Source organism: Periplaneta americana, chromosome 13 (genome assembly GCF_040183065.1).
Source record: "Periplaneta americana isolate PAMFEO1 chromosome 13, P.americana_PAMFEO1_priV1, whole genome shotgun sequence".
NCBI lineage: Eukaryota > Metazoa > Arthropoda > Insecta > Blattodea > Blattidae > Periplaneta > Periplaneta americana.
In genome coordinates, this window is record NC_091129.1 from 95,465,527 (window position 1) to 95,488,452 (window position 22,926).

The following is a 22,926-nucleotide window of genomic DNA, read 5'->3' on the forward strand; positions in this document are numbered from 1 at the left end:
AGAAGAAAGTATATAAAGATTAGAAGAAATAAAGTACCCTAATACAATAAAATATTAATTGGCTTACTGAAATTCTATTTCACTAATGTTAACGTTTGAACGGAGCCGACATTTTCAGTTGCAAAGCATGTTTTATAGTACATTAAAGAATTTGCAGTTTGAAATGTTGGCAAACAAAGAAACAAATGCTAGGGTAGTGACAAAAACAAACAAACAAACACTAGGAAAGCGATAAAATTAAACAAAATGCTAGGGAAGCGATAAAATAGTGCGATAAACAGCCATGATTGATTAAAAGACATTCTTTCGTACCGTTTTATTGGTCACAAGTAGTATGACGTAGTAAAATTGTAATAGTCGAAGTAAAAATAAACATAAACGCGTAAGACTTGGCATTATACTTTCTCAAAATGAAATCTATTCATCTCTGCAAGCATTCAATCAGAAAATCTACACATCCCACAGTGATTCTGGTGACTGCCACATTAAGTGGCCACTATGTAATTTGTAGGACGACTGATCAATTACACTATACAAGTTTCATCAAGTTTCTTTGAGATACGAGACCCTTCCTAAAGGGGAATTTTGAACACGAGATTTATAGCCAGGGAAGATCTCAAGAGATAAAACAAATCTTCTCAGTCCATTGATCAAAGTAAAATCAACAGAGAAGTTGTAGAATGAAGGGATGAAAAACTGGGTATTCCGAGGCAATCGTCCTTGATGTAGCCTATGGGGATCACAATAGTAGTCGTAGTAGCCATTAAATATTGGATGTATGGAGGGGAAATTCAACAATTTTTTTTTCTCCGCATTGCAGTCGTTAACGGGCTACATATCCACTCAAAGTTACTCTCTCCATTTAATTGCTTCCTACGCGCTTATGGATAACATGTCGTGGATCAGAGTGAGATTTGTAGGGGAGATAAGGGTGATTCCCCCAACTGAGAAAAGTCCCCTCTGTGCTCATAGACTGCTTATGCCAGCCCCTTTGGAACATTTTGTTAGGAAAGAATTTGTCTGTATTTTCACACATACTTTAATGAATAACTTATTTTTTGTAAGACAGCAAATTTTCTATCTTTACGTACTCTAATGCCTTTCTGCAATGTAGGAAGGCGATCAGTATTAGATATTTGTGACTGAATGATATTTTAAGTTACAATATGTATTATTTTAGGTACATATCTGTTCATTTTTTATGAAACTGAGGAGTTGGTATATTTTTATTATAAATTTCATGCTCTTTTCAGTGATGCAAAGCAATATATCATAGAAATAGTAATGAGCCATTTAGCCAGTTGAAAAGGGCACTATGTGTATTTATGGTATCGAGGTAAAGCGCACTTCATTTAACTCTCTTGGAAAATTCAGTATTTGTGACATAGTGCCTTTCACTTCCGGTGCACAGATATCAACATAGTGCTCAGGATTTAACAATGGAATCATTTTATTGTTGTTTCGCAATATTTAAACATTTAATATTTGATAGTATTGAACATAGCCTTTAGGTGCTCGAACTATCCCCTCATCTCAGCAATATAATCGCTTTTCCAATTATCATTTGTACTTATGTTGCCATATAAGGGAGGATGGGTGGCAAGCAAGCAACCAACGTAACAGGTTTTGGAAACATTTCTAACAGTGTCCCTCTATGGGCTGTCGTGCACAGGTGTTTATACTACGACATACAACTTTTGACCAATAAAACAGTACGAAAGGACGTTTTTCAACCCTTCATGGCTGTTTATCGCTACAATTTTATAACTTCCCTAGCATTTGTTCGTTTTTATGACTTTCCTAGCATTCTTTTCGTTTGCCAACATTTCAAACTGCAAATTCTTTACGCGGTACTATACAACATGCTTTGCGATCGTCATTTGTTTACTTCATAGATAGTGAACTGAAAATGGCGGCTCCGTTCAAACGTTTTGGTGAAGCTAACATCAGTGAAATAGAATTTGGTAAGTCAATTAAGATTTTATTGTATTAGAGTACTTTATTTCTTCTAATCTTTATATACTTTCTTCTAATCGTGTAATAGTCGGTTAACCCTTAAATTCACAAAGTATCCTATAGGATACAACAAGTTAATAAGCTATATGCTATAATTTTAATAGAACAATGGAAAAAAAATTGGTAGGAAAATTAAATTTAACCAAAATTTTACAATACTATAATATTGTACAACATATAAAATATGGACATTGGGATAGTTGTTTTCTTTACAGTCCGACACGATTTAATAAACTAGTGTGAGATATGAAGTTTTGCCAATTTAAGGGTTAAATCTCATTAGAGTTTCTACTCTCTATAGATAAATCAAAACCTCTAGTTAGATTACTGTTGATAAAAATAAATGTTGTAAACCATATATATTTTTAGAGTTATATATATATATATATATATATATATATATATATATATATCGAAATGATAGCCGTCCAAATCTTGGATTTTAAATATCGTCATCCTAATCAATTCAAATGAACAAAAAATAAATAGTTTTTCATGTTAGAAGAAGTTATCGCAAAATCTCATATTCGCCATAAAGTGACATATCTTTTGCCTTGAAATCACAGAATTGAGAGTTGATTTATTATAATACTACATAAATTTTATACCATTAAGTACGAGAAAAATTCGTACCGGCACCGGGAATCGAACCCAGGATCTCTCAGCTGTGCGCGCTGAGTGCTCTCTAACCAACTGAGCTATGCCGGGACCCGATTCACGACGCCGGCCGAACTCCTCTCGTAGTATCGTGTTATGGCCTTACTGCCTGCACTTGAGACGATACACGTCATATATGTACAGGAGCGCATATTACATGACTTTATGGCCATATTCAACAACAGTTTCTTTGAACTGTTAACATCATATATGTATCAAATATGAATGAGGTCTCGCCCACCTCATTATATTTTGCTCGACTAGTATGACTAGTCAGTTTGTTTTTATACCATTAAGTACGAGAAAAATTCGTACCGGCACCGGGAATCGAACCCAGGAACTCAGCTGAGAGGTCCTGGGTTCGATTCCCGGTGCCGGTACGAATTTTTCTCGTACTTAATGGTATAAAAACAAACTGACTAGTCATACTAGTCGAGCAAAATATAATGAGGTGGGCGAGACCTCATTCATATTTGATACATACTACATAAATTGTTATATTACTATCTTGTTAGTGCTTCCCAAATCAATTGACTCGTAATTATCAAATATGAACAAAATCAAAATTCGTCCAATAGTTCTGGAGATACGCTATCTTCAGGATATCTTAAACTAGACCAACGAACTATGGGGTCTGATAGATAAAATTTAAAAAAATATGTCTTGTTAAGGAACAAATAGGCTGCAACATTTCGTTTCAGTGCAACAAGGTTTTATTGGAAGATGTTGCGGGAGGAGCAAATAGGCTGTAACATTTCGTTTCAGTGCTACAAGGTTTTATTAAACGATCTTAAATGACGAGATTGAAATAACCAGCTATTTGAAAATTAATTATTAAATTTAATAAACAAATAATTAATATTGGAGTTTTCTTTTGACCCAAAATGTAGAAAAAACACAAACAATGGAACAAAGAGAAAGGTAAAAACACTTATTGCATTATCTTTGGAATGTAGGTTTTCAGGGCCGGCATCAATAAAATAAGAATTCTTTGGGCTGAGAGGTCGTGCTCCACTGGAGATGGTAGCGACCACGGCCTTTCAGCCCAGATAATTATTATTTTATTTACTGCAGTGTTACGAATTTGAAATCCAATTGGCTAGAGGATTTAAAGAACAAGGTAAGCAGATTAGGTCTATGGTGGTTATGAGAGGAAATTGGAGTAATGAATTTAAATGTAATTTGTAAAATCGTAAAAGAGGTGTAATGAAACTACGAGACAGGAATTATATCGAAATCTCAACGAATTAAGAATATTAAGTAACTATAAGAAAATTAAAACGTCATGAGAATAAGAAGAATATGTTAGAATAAATAATAGGAAAGTGAAGATGGGCTTAGCTTGGTGGAGACTAGGAATATGTAAATTGAATAACAGGAGGGGTACCATAGAGAAGGATATCTTCCCCCTTTGCGGCATGGGAGAAGACGCGTTCCATATATTATTAGAATGTCAAGAAGCAGACAATGCAAGGAAAAAGTGGATAAATAATAAATTCTTGAATATGAGTAGATATGTAGCATATAAGAAAATATGTAATATAACTAATATAACAGAGTTAAATAATTTGGGCAAATTTTTAATGATAGTGAAGATGAAATGGGAAGAGAAAGTTACAAGTAATGGTGTAGACTATATTAAATTGATCTTGTAATGTATGTATGTGTGTGTGTTTCTTTTGTTTTGTTTTTGTTTCTTCTTTTTGGTTGTGAGACTTGGCATAGGTGATTAAAATTGTAAAGTAAGGCAGATTCGGGATAATAGAGAATTGTAACAGGTCTGTCTTACAGATATATGATAGATGAATAAATATATCATAATATGATATCATATATCATTCTGCAGTGTTAAATTGTAGTGTGAATCGAATACACCGCAGACCATTTGAATCGCTCCATGCAGAAAGGGCTTCAGTCACAAATTTTGAAAAAACGAGATATCGATGGAAATCATATCTTTATGAATGGTTCCATCAGCCTGTGCAGAAAGGTATTCAGTCCAATGTTTGGAAAGACAGAAACTGAAGCGTCAGGCTCAGAGTTCTATGCAGAAAGGAATACAAAGTACACACTGTTTTTCTTAGTTTTCTCAAAACCAGGTCTAATGGACTGAAGCCCTTTCTGCATGGGGCGATTCATTTGTTCCTTAACAGTAAGTGTTTAAAAATGACTATCGATGCTATCCTAAAGTTTGTCAGTCTAATTCAGAGACATTCTCTGTATAGACGAGACACAAAGGCAGGACTCATATCACGAAACTAACTTTTCGGCATCGAAGATATTGGACATTTTTAGGTTTCCGTAGAGATCTCGAAGTCTTTTAGCAGCAACAAAACACTGAGTAGTTCAACTTTACTTACTTGTAGCAGGAGAGCTGCAGCTTTGCAGTCGTCTTTCTTCGCGGCGATGTGAAGCGCTGGCAGGCGCACTTTCCCGCGGGTATCGTTCTCCAGAAGAACGGCGACCACTTTGTCATGGCCTTGCTGCATCGCCACGGCCAATGGAGTGAATCCATCCTGCAACAATACAGCGACATATAGCGAGAACCTGTATTTGAGCAAGAAAGGAGCCTACCTACCATAACACTATTATTATTAATAATAATAATAATAATAATATTATTATTATTATTATTATTATTATTATTATTATTATTATTATTATTATTATTATTATTATACTTCATCCACATAAAGAGTCCCGCACGGTAGCGTCGTGGTCTAAAACTACATAATAATTCTTTGAGTCTTTGTTCTTATCCTCAAAATACTTTGTTGTTTTCTCCAGTTTACTTAGTTACAAATGTAATGAAAATTCAATTAGAACATCTCTGCTTATCTGTATTACAATTATAATTTATTGTGTCTAACATTAACGTTTTCGGTACCTCAGTGTACCATCTTCAGATGTATTTATGATACTAAATTTAAATTTAAACCTGGCCAATAGGTACATATGTTATGGTCTTGGATAGTGTGTGTGTGTGTGAATATACATACTATAACCATACATGTTTACAGTGGTTACATGGACCATAAACACTTATATACCATCGATTGTTAAAACAATCAATTAAGATCAATTAACAACATGTGGTCTTTGTTCTATGACGTTATCTAAATACTTAACACTGTGAATTTTATGAATGTTTATCGTGACTATTCGTTGGGACAACTAGTCGTTACCTATTTGATGTGGATTAATTGCACTGTATCGTTGAGTATAAATAAATCTTGAAGATTCTTTGCATTGTTTGTTCGATGAACATTCATAAAATTCACAGTGTTAAGTATTTTAGATAACGTCATAGAACAATGACCACATGTTGTTAATTGATCTTAATTGATTGTTTTAACAATCGATAGTATATAAGTGTTTTATGGTCCATGTAACCACTGTAAACATGTATGGTTATAGTATGTATATTCACACACACACACACACACACACACACACAATCCAAGACCATAACATATGTACCTATTGGCCAGGTTTAAATTTAAATTTAGTATCATAAATACATCTGAAGATGGTACACTGAGGTACCGAAAATGTTAATGTAAGACATCAATAAATTATAATTGTAATACAGATAAGCAGAGACGGTCTAATTGAATTTTCATTACTTATTAGTCAGCTTATCGGAACAATCAATACAAGATGAAACTACTTACAAATGGCTTTTAAGGAACCTACAGGTTCATTGCCGCCCTCACATAAGCCCGCCATCGGTCCCTATCTTGTGCAAGATTAATCCAGTCTCTATCATCATATCCCACCTCCCTCAAATCCATTTCAATATTATCCTCCCATCTAAGTTCCGGCCTCCCCAAAGGTCTTTTTTCCCTCCGGCCTCCCAACTAATAATCTATATTCATTTCTGGATGTCCCCGGTTATTGAAATTATTGGTCTCATAATTACTTAAGTATTACGAGTGTGTTGGATTTAATTAATTTTTATATTTGAAGAGTTTATTTATTTTCTTTTTATTCGTCGTAAGTGAAACATCTATATTTAGGCATAACACAATCATGTAAGTCCCAGAAACAAAAAACGGCCCGACTGTTGAAGCTCCTTATAGAGCACGATTCACACTGCAAGATTTAACACGGTTTTTAACCCAGTATTATTTGAATAGTATTACAGTAAAGTATTTCAAAACTAATGCAAAAAACACGAAAATTAATCTGATAATAAGATGAAATTAATGCCTAAGAGTCATTATTAAACAAACACGATACAGTACGACAACCTCGACTATGACAATTCATCGCAAGCATTCCGATAGCTGGTGTGCTAGCGTCCTTGCTCGCAGACTACAAAGTTCAGTGTTCGGATACTGTTGAGGAAAGTGTTTTTAAAATTAATTATGCGGATAATTTTGTTTACCATCATTCCATTTTACTACACGACTTACAAATATTCATCTACTGTTAAGAATAGATCAATTTTCATCGCATCTTTTCAAATGCCTTTCGGGTTACAACAATCGACATAAAATGAATTTCAATAACGCCAAAGCGATCTCATGTGTACCACTGCTTTGGAATAATGCACTGAATCTGAAACTTAGAAATTCAGGCGGGCCATTTTTTTCTGGAACTGTACTTTATTATTTCAAACTTGTTAGAAACCGCAGCTGGCTCTGTACTTGTAGGTAATTCCCAAATGATTGTCTCTTGCCTTCACTTTTTCTTATAACGGAGAATGTAGAATTGTTGAGATGACCGTGGAAACTGCAGTACGGTAATCTAGAATACCTACCCCATTACAACCTTATTACTATTACATTTCTCGACCAGAAATTCTACATAAATTCTTAGGAGTGAGAACACTAATCTGAAACTTGGAAAACCTATGCTCTAGGCTTTAGGCTAACGCTGCGCTTTGTAAAGTAACTAAGCTTGACAAATCAAATTTTTTACTTGAAAATTACATCTTCTTATGTGTTCACGGTATTTTGTTATCTACAGCTTCATCAACAAGTGATAATGCTCAATTTAGCATACGCTTACCTCTGTGGCTAGGCTCTGGTTGGCTCCGTTGGCGAGCAGGAATCTGACGACGTTGTCATGGTTCTCTTGGGCCGCCATGTACAGCGGTGTGAAGCCATTTTGGGACTGGACGTTGACTGCTGCTCCACTCGCTACCAGTAGTCTGACAACTTCCTCTTGTCCGGCTGCAAGTCACACAAACATATACGTCACAGTAATACCAAGTCCTGGATAGGATTGGTTTACGGACCCAGTTGTTTTCAGTAATGAATCAGTAATGATTAGAGGAAAATTAATGGTCTCCTGCAAGTTAACTTAAACTATGGTTACCTATTGATATTTCTCGCACCTACCTATACAACATTCAAAGAGTAGACTTGGGACAATTACGGTCTGTAACTTTCATGGATGGAGAAGAATGGAGAATGTGAAGTGGACAGACAGAATAAGAAATGAAGTTGTGTTGGAAAGAGTGGGTGAAGAAAAAATAATGCTGAAACTGATCAGAAATAGAAAAAGAATTGGTTGGGTCACTGGCTGAGAAGAAACTGCCTACTGAAGGATGCACTGGAAGGAATGTTAATGCTATCTATGTAGGAATCCTTGGTGCAAACACTATCACTACTTATGCCACTATTATCAGGGAGCCTTTTAATATTACTGTTATTCACAGAAAATTATTTCCACAGACGCCACATAGCACTAAACTTTCATCAGGTTACCTTCTTAGTATGAACGCACAATATGACAAAATCGTGCACCACTGCCTTCTATGTTTACTTGAGGCTTGTGACATCGTACCTACCTCCGCCTGCTTATCACACTCTTCCATTAAACCAGCCGGTCGAAATAACTCCAGCTGTATTGCAGGTACTATCCTAATGAAAACGGGTCACCACGCATAGAACTGAAGGCGCGATGCTGTTTACTATCGATAATGGTATGTATGTGTGTGCGTGTGTGCGTGTGTGTGTGTGTGTGTGTGTGTGTGTGTGTGTGTGTGTAAGGTATAGCACAATCACATAATGTATGGTTGTTGAAGGAGACAGCACAGTCACAATAATCTATGGACACTTGTGTGGAAGGAGACAGCACAGTCACAATAATCTATGGATACTTATGTGGAAGGAGACAACACAGTCACAATAATCTATAGACACTTGTGTGGAAGGAGGCAGCAGTCACAATCTATGAACACTTGTGTGGAAGGAGACAGCACAGTTACAATAATCAATGGACACTTGTGTGGAAGGAGACAGCACAGTCATAATAATCTATGGACACTTGTGTGAAAGGAGACAGTAGTCACAATAATCTATGGACACTTGTGTGGAAGGAGACAGCACAGTCACAATAATCTATGGACACTTGTTTGTTTCTTGCCCCGAAAATAACGTTAGTGATATGTGTATTAGTCCAGCATCTGAAATGGAGACGAGTAAAGAAGAGCAGAGAAGTGTGGTTCGTCTTTTGATTGCTGAAGGTGCTGGGTGATGAGAAATTCACTATCGCATGTCTGTTGTGTATGGCGAACACTGCATGTTACGTTCAGATGTGAAGGAGTGGAATAAGAGGGGGATAATGACAATATTATGTTGATAATCTATAGTGACTGAATGTTTTCGTAATTAATATTATTATGTTGATGCATAAGTTCTAGCATTTTTGTTCGTCATCACAAAATTGCGTCCTTAGGAGACTTTATCGTTTATCATTCATTATTTGGAGTGTAATGCTTGTAAATACACTTTGAGTTTTGAAGATTTGAAGAACGTTTGCTCTATTTATGGGTGCAATTGGAGAAAACACTGCAAGTAAATGGTTCTGTCGTTTCAAAATACAACACCCCGTACAAAAGTTAGTGTCCATCCACAGAAGATGATGTGATGTGGCTGGTGGGATAAAGGAGACATCGTGTACCTCGAACTACTTCCCAGGAATATAACATAACTGTTGACATTTATTGCCAACAACTCAGAAGCCTTGCGGCCGCAATTGAAGAAAAGCGAACTGGATGACTGCATCAAATGCTGTTGTAAGACAATAATGCAAGCCCGCACTCCGCTAACATGAATAGCTGCTATCCAGGAGCTTGGTTGGGAGGTGGTTCCACATACCTCATATTCCGCCGGTCTTGCGCCTTCTGATTTCCCACATTTTTCCGTTTTCTATCAAAAAATCTTCAAGGGTAACTCCTTTGATAAGAAAGATTCTTTACAAACTTGGCTTGAACGACTTCTTTAACTCCAAACCAGCAGATTTCTTCAGACGCGAAATAGAAAAACTACTCCAGCGTTGACAGAGAGTCATAGATAATGTAGGAGAATATATTTCTGATTAATTTCTGTTTTTATTCATCTCAAATAAAAACTTTTGTTACAGCGAAAAAACGCTACGAATTTTTGCATCAATATATAAAACAGAATTATCAATTTATTGTTAAATTTATATTCTCATCTATTATAGGCCCACAAAATGAAGGTAAGCTTACGTACCAAGTGAAGCGATGTGGAGGGCAGTGTTGCCCTTTTTGGTGGCAGCGTCAACAACTGCGCCTCGTTTCAGCAGTTCTGTGACCACGTTCACGTGGCCGTCCTTCGAGGCTAAGTGTAACGCGTTGAGTCCATTCTGAAAGAAGAGGACATTGAAATTCAATCACTACGATAACGTGGAAAGCTGTTTAAAAAAATTCAATAATTTAATAATACACTAGCAGCATCAACATAATGTAAGGATAGATCTTACAATATCGAAAGAAACATTAATTCCTTTATAAATCACTTATATTAAAAAGTGACAGGGGATTTGAGAAAATCCCAATGATTATGTATAACGTCTATACAGAAATAGAGTAATGGAATTAGAATCTATACTAATAATAAATCTGTAGCCGAAATTTTTCTGGTAATTTTCGATTTTCCAAAAATAATTGGTCCTAACATATATAATTAACCACCCTGAAACCGAAAATCACTTTTTTTGAAATTTTTGTTTGTATGTCTGTCTGTCTGTATGTTTGTTACCTTTTCACGCGATAATGGCTGAAAGGATTTCGATGAAAATTGGAATATAAATTAAGTTCGTTGTAACTTAGATTTTAGGCTATATGGCATTCAAAATACATTATTTAAAAGGGGGTTATAAGGGGGCCTGATTTAAATAAATCGAAATATCTCGCTTATTATTGATTTTGTGAAAAATGTTACATAACAAAGGTTTCTTTAAAAATCATTTTCGATAAGTTTTATTCCTTGAAAAATTTTGATAGGACTGATATTTAATGAGATAAATGAGTTTTAAAATTAAAATAACTGCCATCTAAGGCCGTATAATGAAATAAAAAACAAATGACTTCGTCTATAAGGGGCCTTGGACAGCAACAATCGAAAGCTATGAAAGATAGCCTACAGAGAATGTTTCTGTGTTTGTATGAAGTAATATCGGAAGCTAAATTAACCGATTTGTATAGTTAATTATTATTTCACCATTGTAAAGTGTAGTTTCTCTAGATGGACATAATGCTATAATGTTATTACAGTAACTTCTGATATAATATAATATAATATAATATAATATAATATAATATAATATAATATAATATAATATAATATAATATGTAATATTATATAATATAAGTTATTTGAAGGGTTCAGAACCATAGTGGGCCAAGCGCCATTTACTGAATACATAGAAAACAAGGGTTAAAATTAAGTTATTACCATAATTCAATGGAAACCTATAACAAGCAAAATAAAATATACACATTAAATCTAAATGATGTCAATCTTCATTAAACTATGGTTGCATGTAATAAAAATTAAGAAACATGTTAAAGGAATTGTCATTGCACCAAATGAGTGTCTCTGGACCAAAATGATCGCATTTTAATTATTTGGATGCAATTTAAATTAAGCGCTAAACTGGAAAATTCCTACGGTATCTTTGAACCGTGCCGTTACGTTTAGCATCAAATTTAAGTAAATACACAATCTCGCCAACATAAGAACACGACGTTGGTGTGTGGCGTCGTTGGAGGGAGAAATTTGTTTCTTTTCTGTCTCTCTCTCTCTCTCTCTCTCTGCCTCCTTCGTTCTGAACGCCATTTCGTAATTTTATTTAAGAAACAAGCCAAATAAATTATCTTTGCATCAAAAACGGATGCTCCCTGGACCAAATTATCGTATTTTATAATTATTTGAATGCAACAGAAGCCAGAAGTCTTGCACTTGACTAATGCAGTGAATTATTTAAGAATATAGTCGCGAATTTTACTACCACCATTTCGATTGTGTTTTGTTTGACACGGCTCGGTACGGCCTGGTGACTAGTGGCCAGCGAGTAACGTCGACTATCGACATTGCTCTGGCGTGGGTATTATCCAGTTGTTCCAAATTAAGTAACATATTAAACGACTTATCCTTCTATCAAACACGAATGTTCCCTGGATCAAATGTCCTATTTTAATTATGTAATTACTTTATATTTATTTCTAACGGGTGCAGCGGAGCGCACGGGTACGGCTAGTAAATAAATACAATTTGCTGTAAGATAGATTGACCAGACGTCTTTTGTCCGGACATGTCCTCATTTTTAGGCCTTTGTCCGGGGTCCCGGTGGATTTTTAAAAAATCAAGAAATGTCCTCCTTTTTGCAACTTGTATGCCTGATATTTTGAAATCATCTGATTTGACGCCCTTTTCAAGTAATTTGCCTGTAGGTGGTAGCAGCATCGATGGAATATACTCTTTTCCAACGGTCATATCATTACTCTCTTTGCTAAATCTAAATAGATATATTCTGTTCTCGTTAATAATTATAGTTCCCTTGACTTTCATATGTATTCGTAGCTAACTGTAAAATCATTATTATTAAGTTTTATCTTAATTATTTGGTAATAAAATAGATATTAACATACTTTTAAGTATGATATAAGCCTAAATCTGTACTATAAATATTTTTAATAAAATAGGTATTGACGTAATTTAAATTATAATATAGTCCAAAGCCTAAATCTAAGTACATATTTTCTGTCTTCTTTTTTCGAACAATGTCCTCCTTTTTGAAGTTTTGTGTCCTCTTTTTTATCGATGTGAATCACATACTACTGTAAGAGACAGTGGGAGTGAAAAAATAAATACTGCACTTTAGCGCAATTTATTCTTTGTCATAGGTGGTCAAACGTTTACCCTGGGTCATCATTATGTCTTAATGATTATAAAGTGAAAGGAAATCCTGCTCCTAAATGAAATAATTCTTGACAACATTTATAAACAGTATTTAGCCAAAAAAGGCCAATTCTTGTAATCTAATGATCTTTAATCTTATAAGGTATAATATAATTTATCTTAAATTTTCTCAAGATCAGAAATTTGTATTTCACATTATCAGGTTAGCGGAAATATGAAGTTGAGATTTAGCACAACTGAGGAGACGAGAATTTTCAGAAATTTGTACTTGGAGTGCAAAGAATTTATATACAAATTTGGCTTTCAGGTAGAAGCCCCCTGAGAAGCAGGCTTCAATAATTTCAAGGGAAAAATTGTTCCGGGACCGGGTATCGATCCCGGGACCCTTCGCTTAGCGCACGAATGCTCTACCGACTGAGCCACCCCAGAAACTGTACACGATACCTTTTTTTCCTTGAAATTATTCAAAGAATTTATAGTTTATTTTTAAGCATTCGGCATTCTTTCGCTACCGAGAGAGAAAATTAATAAATGGAAACTCAAGTAACACTTCCACTGTTATTACTAGGTCTCCAGAGCTGAATTCTTCACAGTAGGCTACTCTTATTAACTGGGCAGCGCACTGTATAACAAGATTTGAGGCCATTGCAAAACGCACAGCCGCATAACAACTCTGCGTAGAGCCAAAGTAATAAAACCAAATTACAGTTTTAATGATGTACTCATTCCTCCTTCCTTGCGAAATTAAACTTTTTATTACTTTTCCCTACATTCCAACGGGAATACGATTTTTGACGTCCACTGAATACTTTTCAAGTATATTCTCAATTGTGTGTGTGCTTGTGTGTAAGAGACTGATGAATTCCAACTTTATTCAATTAACCACAAATATTTTCACTCAGGATTTTAAATAGTTACGTCTATTGAACTGTGCATAAGCATGGGATTTTGAGAAAAATGAAGGAGAAGAAATTTTAAGCAAATTTTCGAGAGAAAGCCGCTACATTAGAATCCACACCTGAGATTAGTAGTGTGTACTGGAAAAAGCTGCATATAGATATTAGTAGAAGAAACAATAGGATAAAGAGAAGGTGTGAGTATTAAGAAAATGTTGGAGAAAATGGAGGAAAGAAGAAAATGGAAAAATATCAACACAGAAGAAAGTAGAAGAAACTACAGGAAACTTAACAACGAACTAAGAAGAGAAACAGATAAGACGAAGGAAGAATGGATGAAAGAGAAATGTAAAAAATTAGAGAATCTAGAGAGAAAAGGAAGATATGATTTAATGTAACGCGAAGTAAAATCATTGAACTTCACAAATAAGAACAAAAAATCCATGTGGTTGATAGAAGACGAAATCGGAAATGAAATAACAGACAAGCAGAAATACTGAGCACATAGACGAAATGTGTACAAGAGTTATATGTGACAAGGAATCGTGCAGATGATCTTTATTTTAAGGAAAGAAGTTCAACTAGCTCTTAGGGAAATGAAGAATGGGAAAGCAACATGAGTTTTTGGAATACCCATTGAATTAGTGAAGTGCCTGGGTGAAGACAAGAAGGAAAAAATATCACTATGCAACGAAATATATGAGAAAGACGAATGGCCTGAAGATTTTATGGAGACGGTGTTGATTCCAATACCGAAGAAAAATAATGCCAAGAAATGTAACGAGTTCAGGACTATCAGCCTGATATCGCATTCGGCGGAGATTTTTCTGCCAATACTGCATCAATGTTTATATTACAAGATAGATGGACAGTTGGAAGAAGAAAGTTAGGCTTCAGAAAGGGAAAAGATCTAAGGGATGCAATTATTGGACTACTACGAACAATCGAGAAAAGAGAAGAATAAAGAAGTGTATGGTATTGTTATGCGATTAGAAAAGGAGTTTGACAGAGTGGACTAGAATAAACTGATGGGGATCCTAAAGAAAATTGGTGTGGTTTGGAAAGAGAGAAGACTGTTTTGTAATCTTTATACGAAACGAGTGAAAGTGAGGATAAGAGAAGAAATTCCTGAAGGACGTGAAACAGAGAGAGGAGTAAGACAAAGATGCCCTTTATCACTTGCCCTGTTCAACATTCACTTGCAGGATTTAGTGAAGAGCTATTTTCTGAAAATGAGAAGGGTGATAATAGGAGGAAGAAGAATAAAGTGCATAAGATTTGCTAATGATATGGCGTTGTTAGCAGAAGAGGAGATGATACTAAGGAATATGCTAGTGGAACTAAATTACAGCTGTGAACAGAATGGGATGAAGATAAATGCAAACAAGACGAAGACCATGGTTGTCGGAAGAAAAGTAAAGAAGATAAACTTGCGAATACTAAATGAGGATGTAGAGCAAGTGGACAGCTTCAAATATGTGGGGTGTACTATAAGTAGTAACACGAATCAACTGGTATTCATTTAGTTTTGTTACTACAACATTGAACTTTCTTTTCCTGGCATGTTCTGTAATTATTTCCTTGTGGTTTTTTTTAACTCTAGCACTTTTATATTCTTGATCTACTAACGGGTTGAAATTCCGTTGATATTTCCTAAAATATTTCTCTTGTATCACTTTTGTCGTCACATTCTGCATGGTTTTCACATTATACACTTTATATTCACCTCCAATTCTTTTTCTTATGTTAATATCCCAATCTATTAAAATATTTGTTTCTATTAAGTTGGTATTTCTCTTTCCAATTCATAACCACGCACTTCATAAATCTGTTGAAACTGACTCCACGCATATTATCTATTTTTCCTATGTTTTATAAGTTATTGAATAAATTTCATCATTATTTGGCGCTTGGCGGAAACGACTTGTAATATTCGCTATTGTTGCCATGTTACAGTGCACACTAAATCTTAGTTACGCCCTAGATATCCAGATAGCTCGGCCTTATAGGCTTTGACGGTAACAACTTTTGTCAGGTTTACTATGCTGCCATCTAGTTGTTACACAAGGAGCCACGTCATAATTCCCATTTGAATTGCATTAGCGACTGTACTGCTATCTCGTGTTCGTTTACGGCGGACGAGTGGCTATTCTTGCGGTTGTTCTCTTCAAGGTGCTGCCGATTTTAACATAGACATGAGCTATCTGTTACATATATGATCTAGGGTTACGCCTATTCAATGAACTGGTAAAGTTGGAGCTGATAAGTCCAGAACAATAAAGGTGAACCTGAGATTGCGGTAATTCTATAAAGACTCACGGCCGTGATTGGTTCATATCTGAGGCATTCCTTACCGTTTTTGGTACAAAGTAGGATGACATAACATAAGTGAATTAGTATTAAAGCTTTAAGAGCGTAAGGTCGGAAAAGGTCAAATCTCAAAGTAATACGTAATACAGACGCGTCTAGACGGTACCAAGTGTGAAGTAATAATAGATGTATGACAACATAAAATCACCTCTTCAAAGCTAACCTTCTACTACTGTTATATACAGCAGAGCTCAGAATGTTTATATAATTGTTTAAGTTTTAACTGGCGGCCAAATAGCTTAAGGTAATTAGAATTCCTTACATTTATCTTTATCACCATGTATTCTTTTTCCGTACTATGAATATCGTCTGCGGTTTGGAAAATTTCTCGGAAAAGAAACTTTCCTGTCTCATTATTTAAAGAGGGATTCTGAGAACCCTACAGACTCTTGCGTGAGGGTCTATGTCATGCGCAGACAAGGTCACGGGCAAGGGTGTAATATTGATGTCGCCACGCCTATCCGCTGCATGTACGTTCCATATTGGTTTGTTGCTGGGATTGTCGACGCAGCTCCATTTTACCATTACTCGAAGGAACAGCAACCAGCCCAGAGTTACAACTACATATTTAGGCAAAATTGACACTATGAAGAGTTATCTATTGTAATTTTTATTATTAGACTCAGTGCGTCACCGAGGCTTCCATTTAAAGATCGTTATTAATTTATTGTAAAGAATGCATTTAAAATTAGAAAACAAACTTCCGTATGAGATTTTAAGAATAAAAAATACAGATTCAACTACATATAACTTACTTACTGGCTTTTAAGGAACCCGGAGGTTCATTGCCACCCTCACATAATCCCGCCATTGGTACCTTCCTGAGCAAGATTAATCCAGTCTCCATTATCATATCCCACCTCCACCAAATCCATTTTAATATTACCTTCCCATCTACGTCTCGGCCTCCCCAGAGGTATTTTTCCCTCCGACCTCCCAACTAACACTCTATATGCATTTCTGGATTCGCCCATACGTGCTACATGCCCTGCCCATCTCAAACGTCTGGATGTTAAGTTCCTAATTATGTCAGGTGAAGAATACATAGCGTGCAGTTCTGTGTTGTGTAACTTTCTCCATTCTCCTGTAACTTCATCCCTCTTAGCCCCAAATATTTTCCTAAGCAACTTATTCTCAAGCACCCTTAACCTATGTTCCTCACTCAAAGTGAGAGTCCAAGTTTCACAACCATAAAAAACAACCGGTATATATAACTGTTTTATAAATTCTAACTTTCAGTTTTTTTGACAGCAGACTGGATGATAAAAGCTTTTCAACCGAATAATAACAGGCATTTCCCATATTTATTCTGTGTTTAATTTCCTACTGAGTATCATTTACATTTGTTACTGTTGCTCCCAGGTATTTGAATCTTTCCAACTCTTCAAAGGATAAATTTCCAATTTTTATATTTCTATTTCGTACAATATTCTCGTCACGAGACATAATCATATACTTTGTCTTTTCGGGATTTACTTCCAAACCTATTTCTTTACTTGCTTCAAGTAAAATTCCAATATTTTTCCTAATCGTTTGTGAATTTTCTCCTAACATATTCATAGACAAGCAGCTGATGTAACCCGTTCAATTCCAAACCCTCTATGTTATCCTGGACTTTCCTAATGGCATATTCTAGAGCAAAGTTAAAAAGTAAAGGCGATAGTGCATCTCCTTGCTTTAGCCCACAGTGAATTGGAAACGCATCTGACAGAAACTGACCTATGCGGACTACATACAACTACCATGAAATATTTTTTTATTCGTATCAAAATCTAAAATAAAATCAATTAGAATGAGTGGCAAAGATCTTCAGGGAGTTGAAATTGAAATTGAAATTGATGGCAAAATTATTGAACACGTGACCAGATTCTTTTACTTGGGGAATAAAATTTTGGTACACAACACAGTTATAGAAATGAAGCTACAACAATACCATAAATTAAATGGAATAATACAAGAAACTTTAGTCGACAGATTACAACAAACACAAAATTAAGATTAGGGGCCTACATAGTAATTTCACAGACTATGATGCGAAACTTGAGTTGCAAAAAAAAAAAAAAAACAAAAAACAAAAAAACAAAAAAACAAAAACAGTTAGAAGCGGCACAAATGCATTTTCCAGAATTTATTCGTTTGGTTAGAAAAAGAAATGAATAAATTCGAAATACTTTAAAAATCAAAAACATCGTTGAGGAAGTAGAGCCCGATCGCAAACTCGTGGCACCAATATGCGCGAACTTCTTTCTGAGGCTTCGGAGTGGGGAAGTTCTGTATGAGCGGGTGACTGCTTACTCATAGAGCGTACTGTTCATACACCCCCTCAGCAAGATTCTTGGGCGAGTCCATGTAAGTGGATACCATTTCATCTTTCGCGCAGGTGCCACGAGTTTGAGATCGGACTCTTAAGGGGTTATCAAGAAAAATGGCTGCGACACATCGAGAGGATAGACAACAAACAGATTTTCAAAGGTTTATACTGATATTGCAAGATAAGAGAACATAGTACGTGGAGCATCGAAAGTCAGGATTGATGGATAGATCAGAAACACTTGCATTGCTGATTTTCCTAGGACAGGACATTAAGGCTCCTAAATTTGATGTGTTTACGAACATTGTGTTGATGGCAATTCACAGATATCATTGTAAAGACTACCATTCCGGGTAAATTTGAAATATATACTCTGGTCTTGAATTGGATAGCATCAGAAAAGCAAGCAATTCATTGGAGCTAGCATGTAGGAGAAAACGGTAGATTTGTATAAAATTTGAACTGGTTCAGATAACACCAGTAGGAAGATCAGATCTTGCGAGGAGAGAATGAAGTTCTAGTTGAAATGAATTGTAAAAAATGTACGAAAGTTTATGTTGCGCGACTGATGTCCAATTCTTTTTGTTTATATTTGAACCATTGATTCCACCAATTTATATTACACTTAGGATTAAATGTATCATAATGCAGAGAAAACTGTAGAGATGAATCTAGAAGATGTGGAGTACGGAACAATTTAAATTCAATTTTAAATGTTACACGGAAGCTACGATATTGGGTTCGAATTAGGAGGATGTTTGCGATTTGTAAATGTAATGTTCTGTGTCGTTTTAGGAGGTGGATAAACATCGTCCCAATTCTACGTCATAGGTGTCCCAATGTGTTCATTCAGTGTTGTGCCGAAAAAAAATGGTGTAGGTGTAAACTTTGCCTACACATAACAAGAACAATAGAAAATAGGAAAAACAAAAGACGTAGAAAGAGAGAGAAAAACGGAATAAGAATATAAATATATAGAGAAAAGACAAGGTAATGAAACAAAGGACGGAAAATAAATTGGGTACAGAAAAATACATGGGATGTAATAAAGATAATGGAAAGGAAAGAAACATGAGGCAGAAAAGAAACATGAGACAGAAAAAAAACTTGAGACAGAAAAGAAACATGAGACAGAAAAGAAACTTAAAACAGAAAAGAAACTTGAGACAGGAAAGAAACGTGAGGCAGGAAAGAAAAGTGAGACAGAAAAGAAACGTGTGACAGAAAAGAAACGTGAGACAGAAAAGAAACGTGAGACAGAAAAGAAACATGAGACAGAAAAGAAACGTGAGACAGAAAAGAAACGTGAGACAGAAAAGAAACGTGAGACTAAAAAATAAGAATAAACAAGACAGCATGGATGAAAATGCAAGGGAAATGGAGGAGGAAGCAAATATAAATAAAGAAAGTGATCCTCAGAAATAAGAAAATCACAAAGAGAAGTTAAAGAGAATTAAGTGCACTAGAAAAAAGTAAATGTAGCAGGAGAGGAAGAAAGTGGTGAGTTTACTTTTTCAGTAAGTGGAAATAATATTTTTGATTCTTTTAATATATATAATCAATCATTGCCCCCAGAAAATTGTGAATTATAAACCCTGGAGTTCTGGGGCAAGATGAGTTAACTCATAAAGTAATATCAAAACTGACTTTAAATTATGGCAATGAATGTTAAATATGTTAAATTTTTTAAACATACAGTACAGTAAATGAAATAAAATTGATGTTGCATAAATGAGGTTCCTAGGAAGAACGATGAATAGTCTATAGCATACACATGTACACGCACATAAAGGGTGAAAGGGAACGTATTACATTTCTTCTCATATAAGATTCCGAAAAGTATGACGAAAAAAGTATACATTTTTTGGACCGCTTTCGAAAAAATGGAATTATGTTAAAACTTTGATTGCTGAATGCATGGCATTATTAAAAAATTAGAGTCTTTTTTAGAGTAGTGTAGAATAAGCTATCTGTGGCCATGTATAGTACCGGTAATGATTTAGTTATAAAAAGTACAGGTTTAGGTTAATCGTCTAAAAAGGAATTCCAAATTTCACTCGTCAAGTGCTTTAACATGGCTCTGGAAAGCCGGCAACGCTGCTGTCAGAGTATCTCATGTAGAATTACAAATTTACACTCTTTTCTTTGCAAGCTAATAAGGTGAAGGAGTACGTATGCTATTTATGCTCTGCATTATTTTTTCATTTTGCATTTAATTTCCTCGAAATAGTCTAAATTATGAATAGGTTACTAGCCGGAATTTGCTTGTAATGACCTGATTTGAATTTGAGAATTAGTGTAATAAGCTTCCTTCCATGGGATTTTCGTGTAGGCAGAGATGTTTCCTGTAACTTAGGAATAGGCTATGGTGGACGAATGTTATTCTAGGCAAAAAGAAAAAAAATCGAATCAATGTCACCTAAGACAGTGCAGAAATTACTGCAGTGGCAAGATGCCAAATACCGTTCAGTACAGAACTTGACATCTAATGCGAAGACCACCGCTTCAGGTACAATTAGAAGAATGTTATTATAAATTATTTGTGCGTCTGTCTGCTCCATTTAATACAAAAATGTCTGGATCCGAGACCCAGTCTAGGTGCCAACAAAAACGACTTTTGGCACGACACAACTGTTTACTGCCTGAGGAGGCAGAAAGCGCGAACGAGAAGAACTAAAAGAAAGGTGGGCGTGGCTTGTTAGTACAGAAGTGCTAAGAAAAATAAATACTGCTGATTGATTGGAACTTAAAAAAAGTCCTACAAACATCTCGTTGATTACGTATATACACAAAATACAGAGGTTAGCTTGACGGAGGCGATTCGCTGTTGCCAGATACCCTTTATTATTTCAGCCTTGGTACCTTCAGCCTCACAGGCTTACCTCGAGATTTTGTCTTTTACCGATCTTAATATATGACCTTGAAACTTAATCATCGCAGAAGCAATATTAATAGAAGAACAGCACGGGTTCAGAAGAAACATACTGCATAGATTGTGTTTTCACTTTTTCTGAATTTGTAGAGAACACAGAATTTAATATACAGGATGGAAGTGAAATAGCTTTGCAGATTTCCAGAGCGAATAGCTCATGTTGTATGTAACAAAAAACTATAATATCATATTGGTGGAAAGTTAATAATTTTTTTCATAAAACTTTTTTTTTCCAAATGTTTAACAATCTCTTATTCGGTAACTATTGCGAATAGGATCATGATTTTTATTCATTACTTACTTACTGACTAGCTTTTAAGGAACCCGGAGGTTCATTGCCGCCCTCACATAAGCCCGCCATTGGTCCCTATCCTGAGCAAGATTAATCCAGTCTCTATCATCATATCCCACCTCCCTCAAATCTATTTCAATATTATCTTCCCATCTACGTCTCGGCCTCCCCAAAGGTCTTTTTCCCTCCGGCCTCCCAAATAACACACTATATGCATTTCTGGATTCGCCCATACGTGCTACATGCCCTGCCCATCTCAAACGTCTGGATTTTATGTTCCTAATTATGTCAGGTGAAGAATATAATGCGTGCAGTTCTATGTTGTGTAACTTTCTCCATTCTCTTGTAACTTCATCCCTCTTAGCCCCAAATATTTTCTAAGCACCTTATTCTCAAACACCCTTAACCTATGTTCCTCTCTCAAAGTGAGAGTCCAAGTTTCACAACTATAAAGAACAACTGGTAGTATAACTGTTTTGTAAATTCTAACTTTCAGATTTTTTGACAACAGACTGGATGATAAAAGCTTCTCAACCGAATAATAATAGGCATTTCTCATATTTATTCTGCGTTTAATTTCCTCCCGAGTATCATTTATATTTGTTACTGTTGCTCCCAGGTATTTGAATTTTTCCATCTCTTCAAAGGATAAATTTCTAATTTTTATATTTCCATTTCGTGCAATATTCTCGTCACGAGACATAATGATATACTTCGTATTTTCGGGAGATTTTTATCCAAATCGATAGGAAATCTAACAAAGAATAATTTATTCCTCTAACGTATTTCAATAGCATGCACGGTTTTCGTGTAAATTTAATTTAAAAAACCACAAAATTGAAGCCATTACACGAAGCGAGAGAGCGGAAACATCTTGGCCGATAGCAGCTTACGTACGGAGATTCACCGAGTCCGTTGACCTCATACATCTTTATCACGAGTAGAGTGCATTAGCGACGATGTTGCCGGACTGCTGAAGTTTCGAACTTAATTTTCTAATTAACCGTGCATTTTAATCACAAAACGTAATGTAGGTTTTCTATCCATTTACGTGTACCCTATCGTCCCTTTCAATCTGCAAGATTATTTCACTTCCACTCTGTATTTACTTTTAAAGGATTCATTGACTTCCATAAGAAATATTTATACTTTAGGTAAGGGTATTGGTCAAGACCTAACGTCAACTACACGATCAACTTGCGTGGCTGATGGGTTTATTTTATATTTGTACAGTGCTAATGTAATAATAGTGTATAAAAAGTGCAAAAATT

The 22,926-nt window shown here is 35.4% G+C and overlaps 1 protein-coding gene across 24 annotated transcripts in view; it reads right to left on the reverse strand.

Moving 5' to 3' along the window:
- LOC138712124 (ankyrin-2-like) overlaps nt 1–22,926 on the reverse strand; it is a 512,384-nt gene that overhangs the window by 384,727 nt on the left and 104,731 nt on the right. For all 24 annotated transcript variants that reach the window (XM_069843559.1, XM_069843553.1, XM_069843566.1 and 21 more), the window contains 3 exons: nt 10,164–10,296; nt 7,690–7,853; nt 5,034–5,189 (listed from right to left, as the gene is read on the reverse strand). In XM_069843559.1, the coding sequence (XP_069699660.1) occupies nt 5,034–5,189; nt 7,690–7,853; nt 10,164–10,296 (453 nt within the window). The remainder of the gene's footprint in view (nt 1–5,033; nt 5,190–7,689; nt 7,854–10,163; nt 10,297–22,926) is intronic.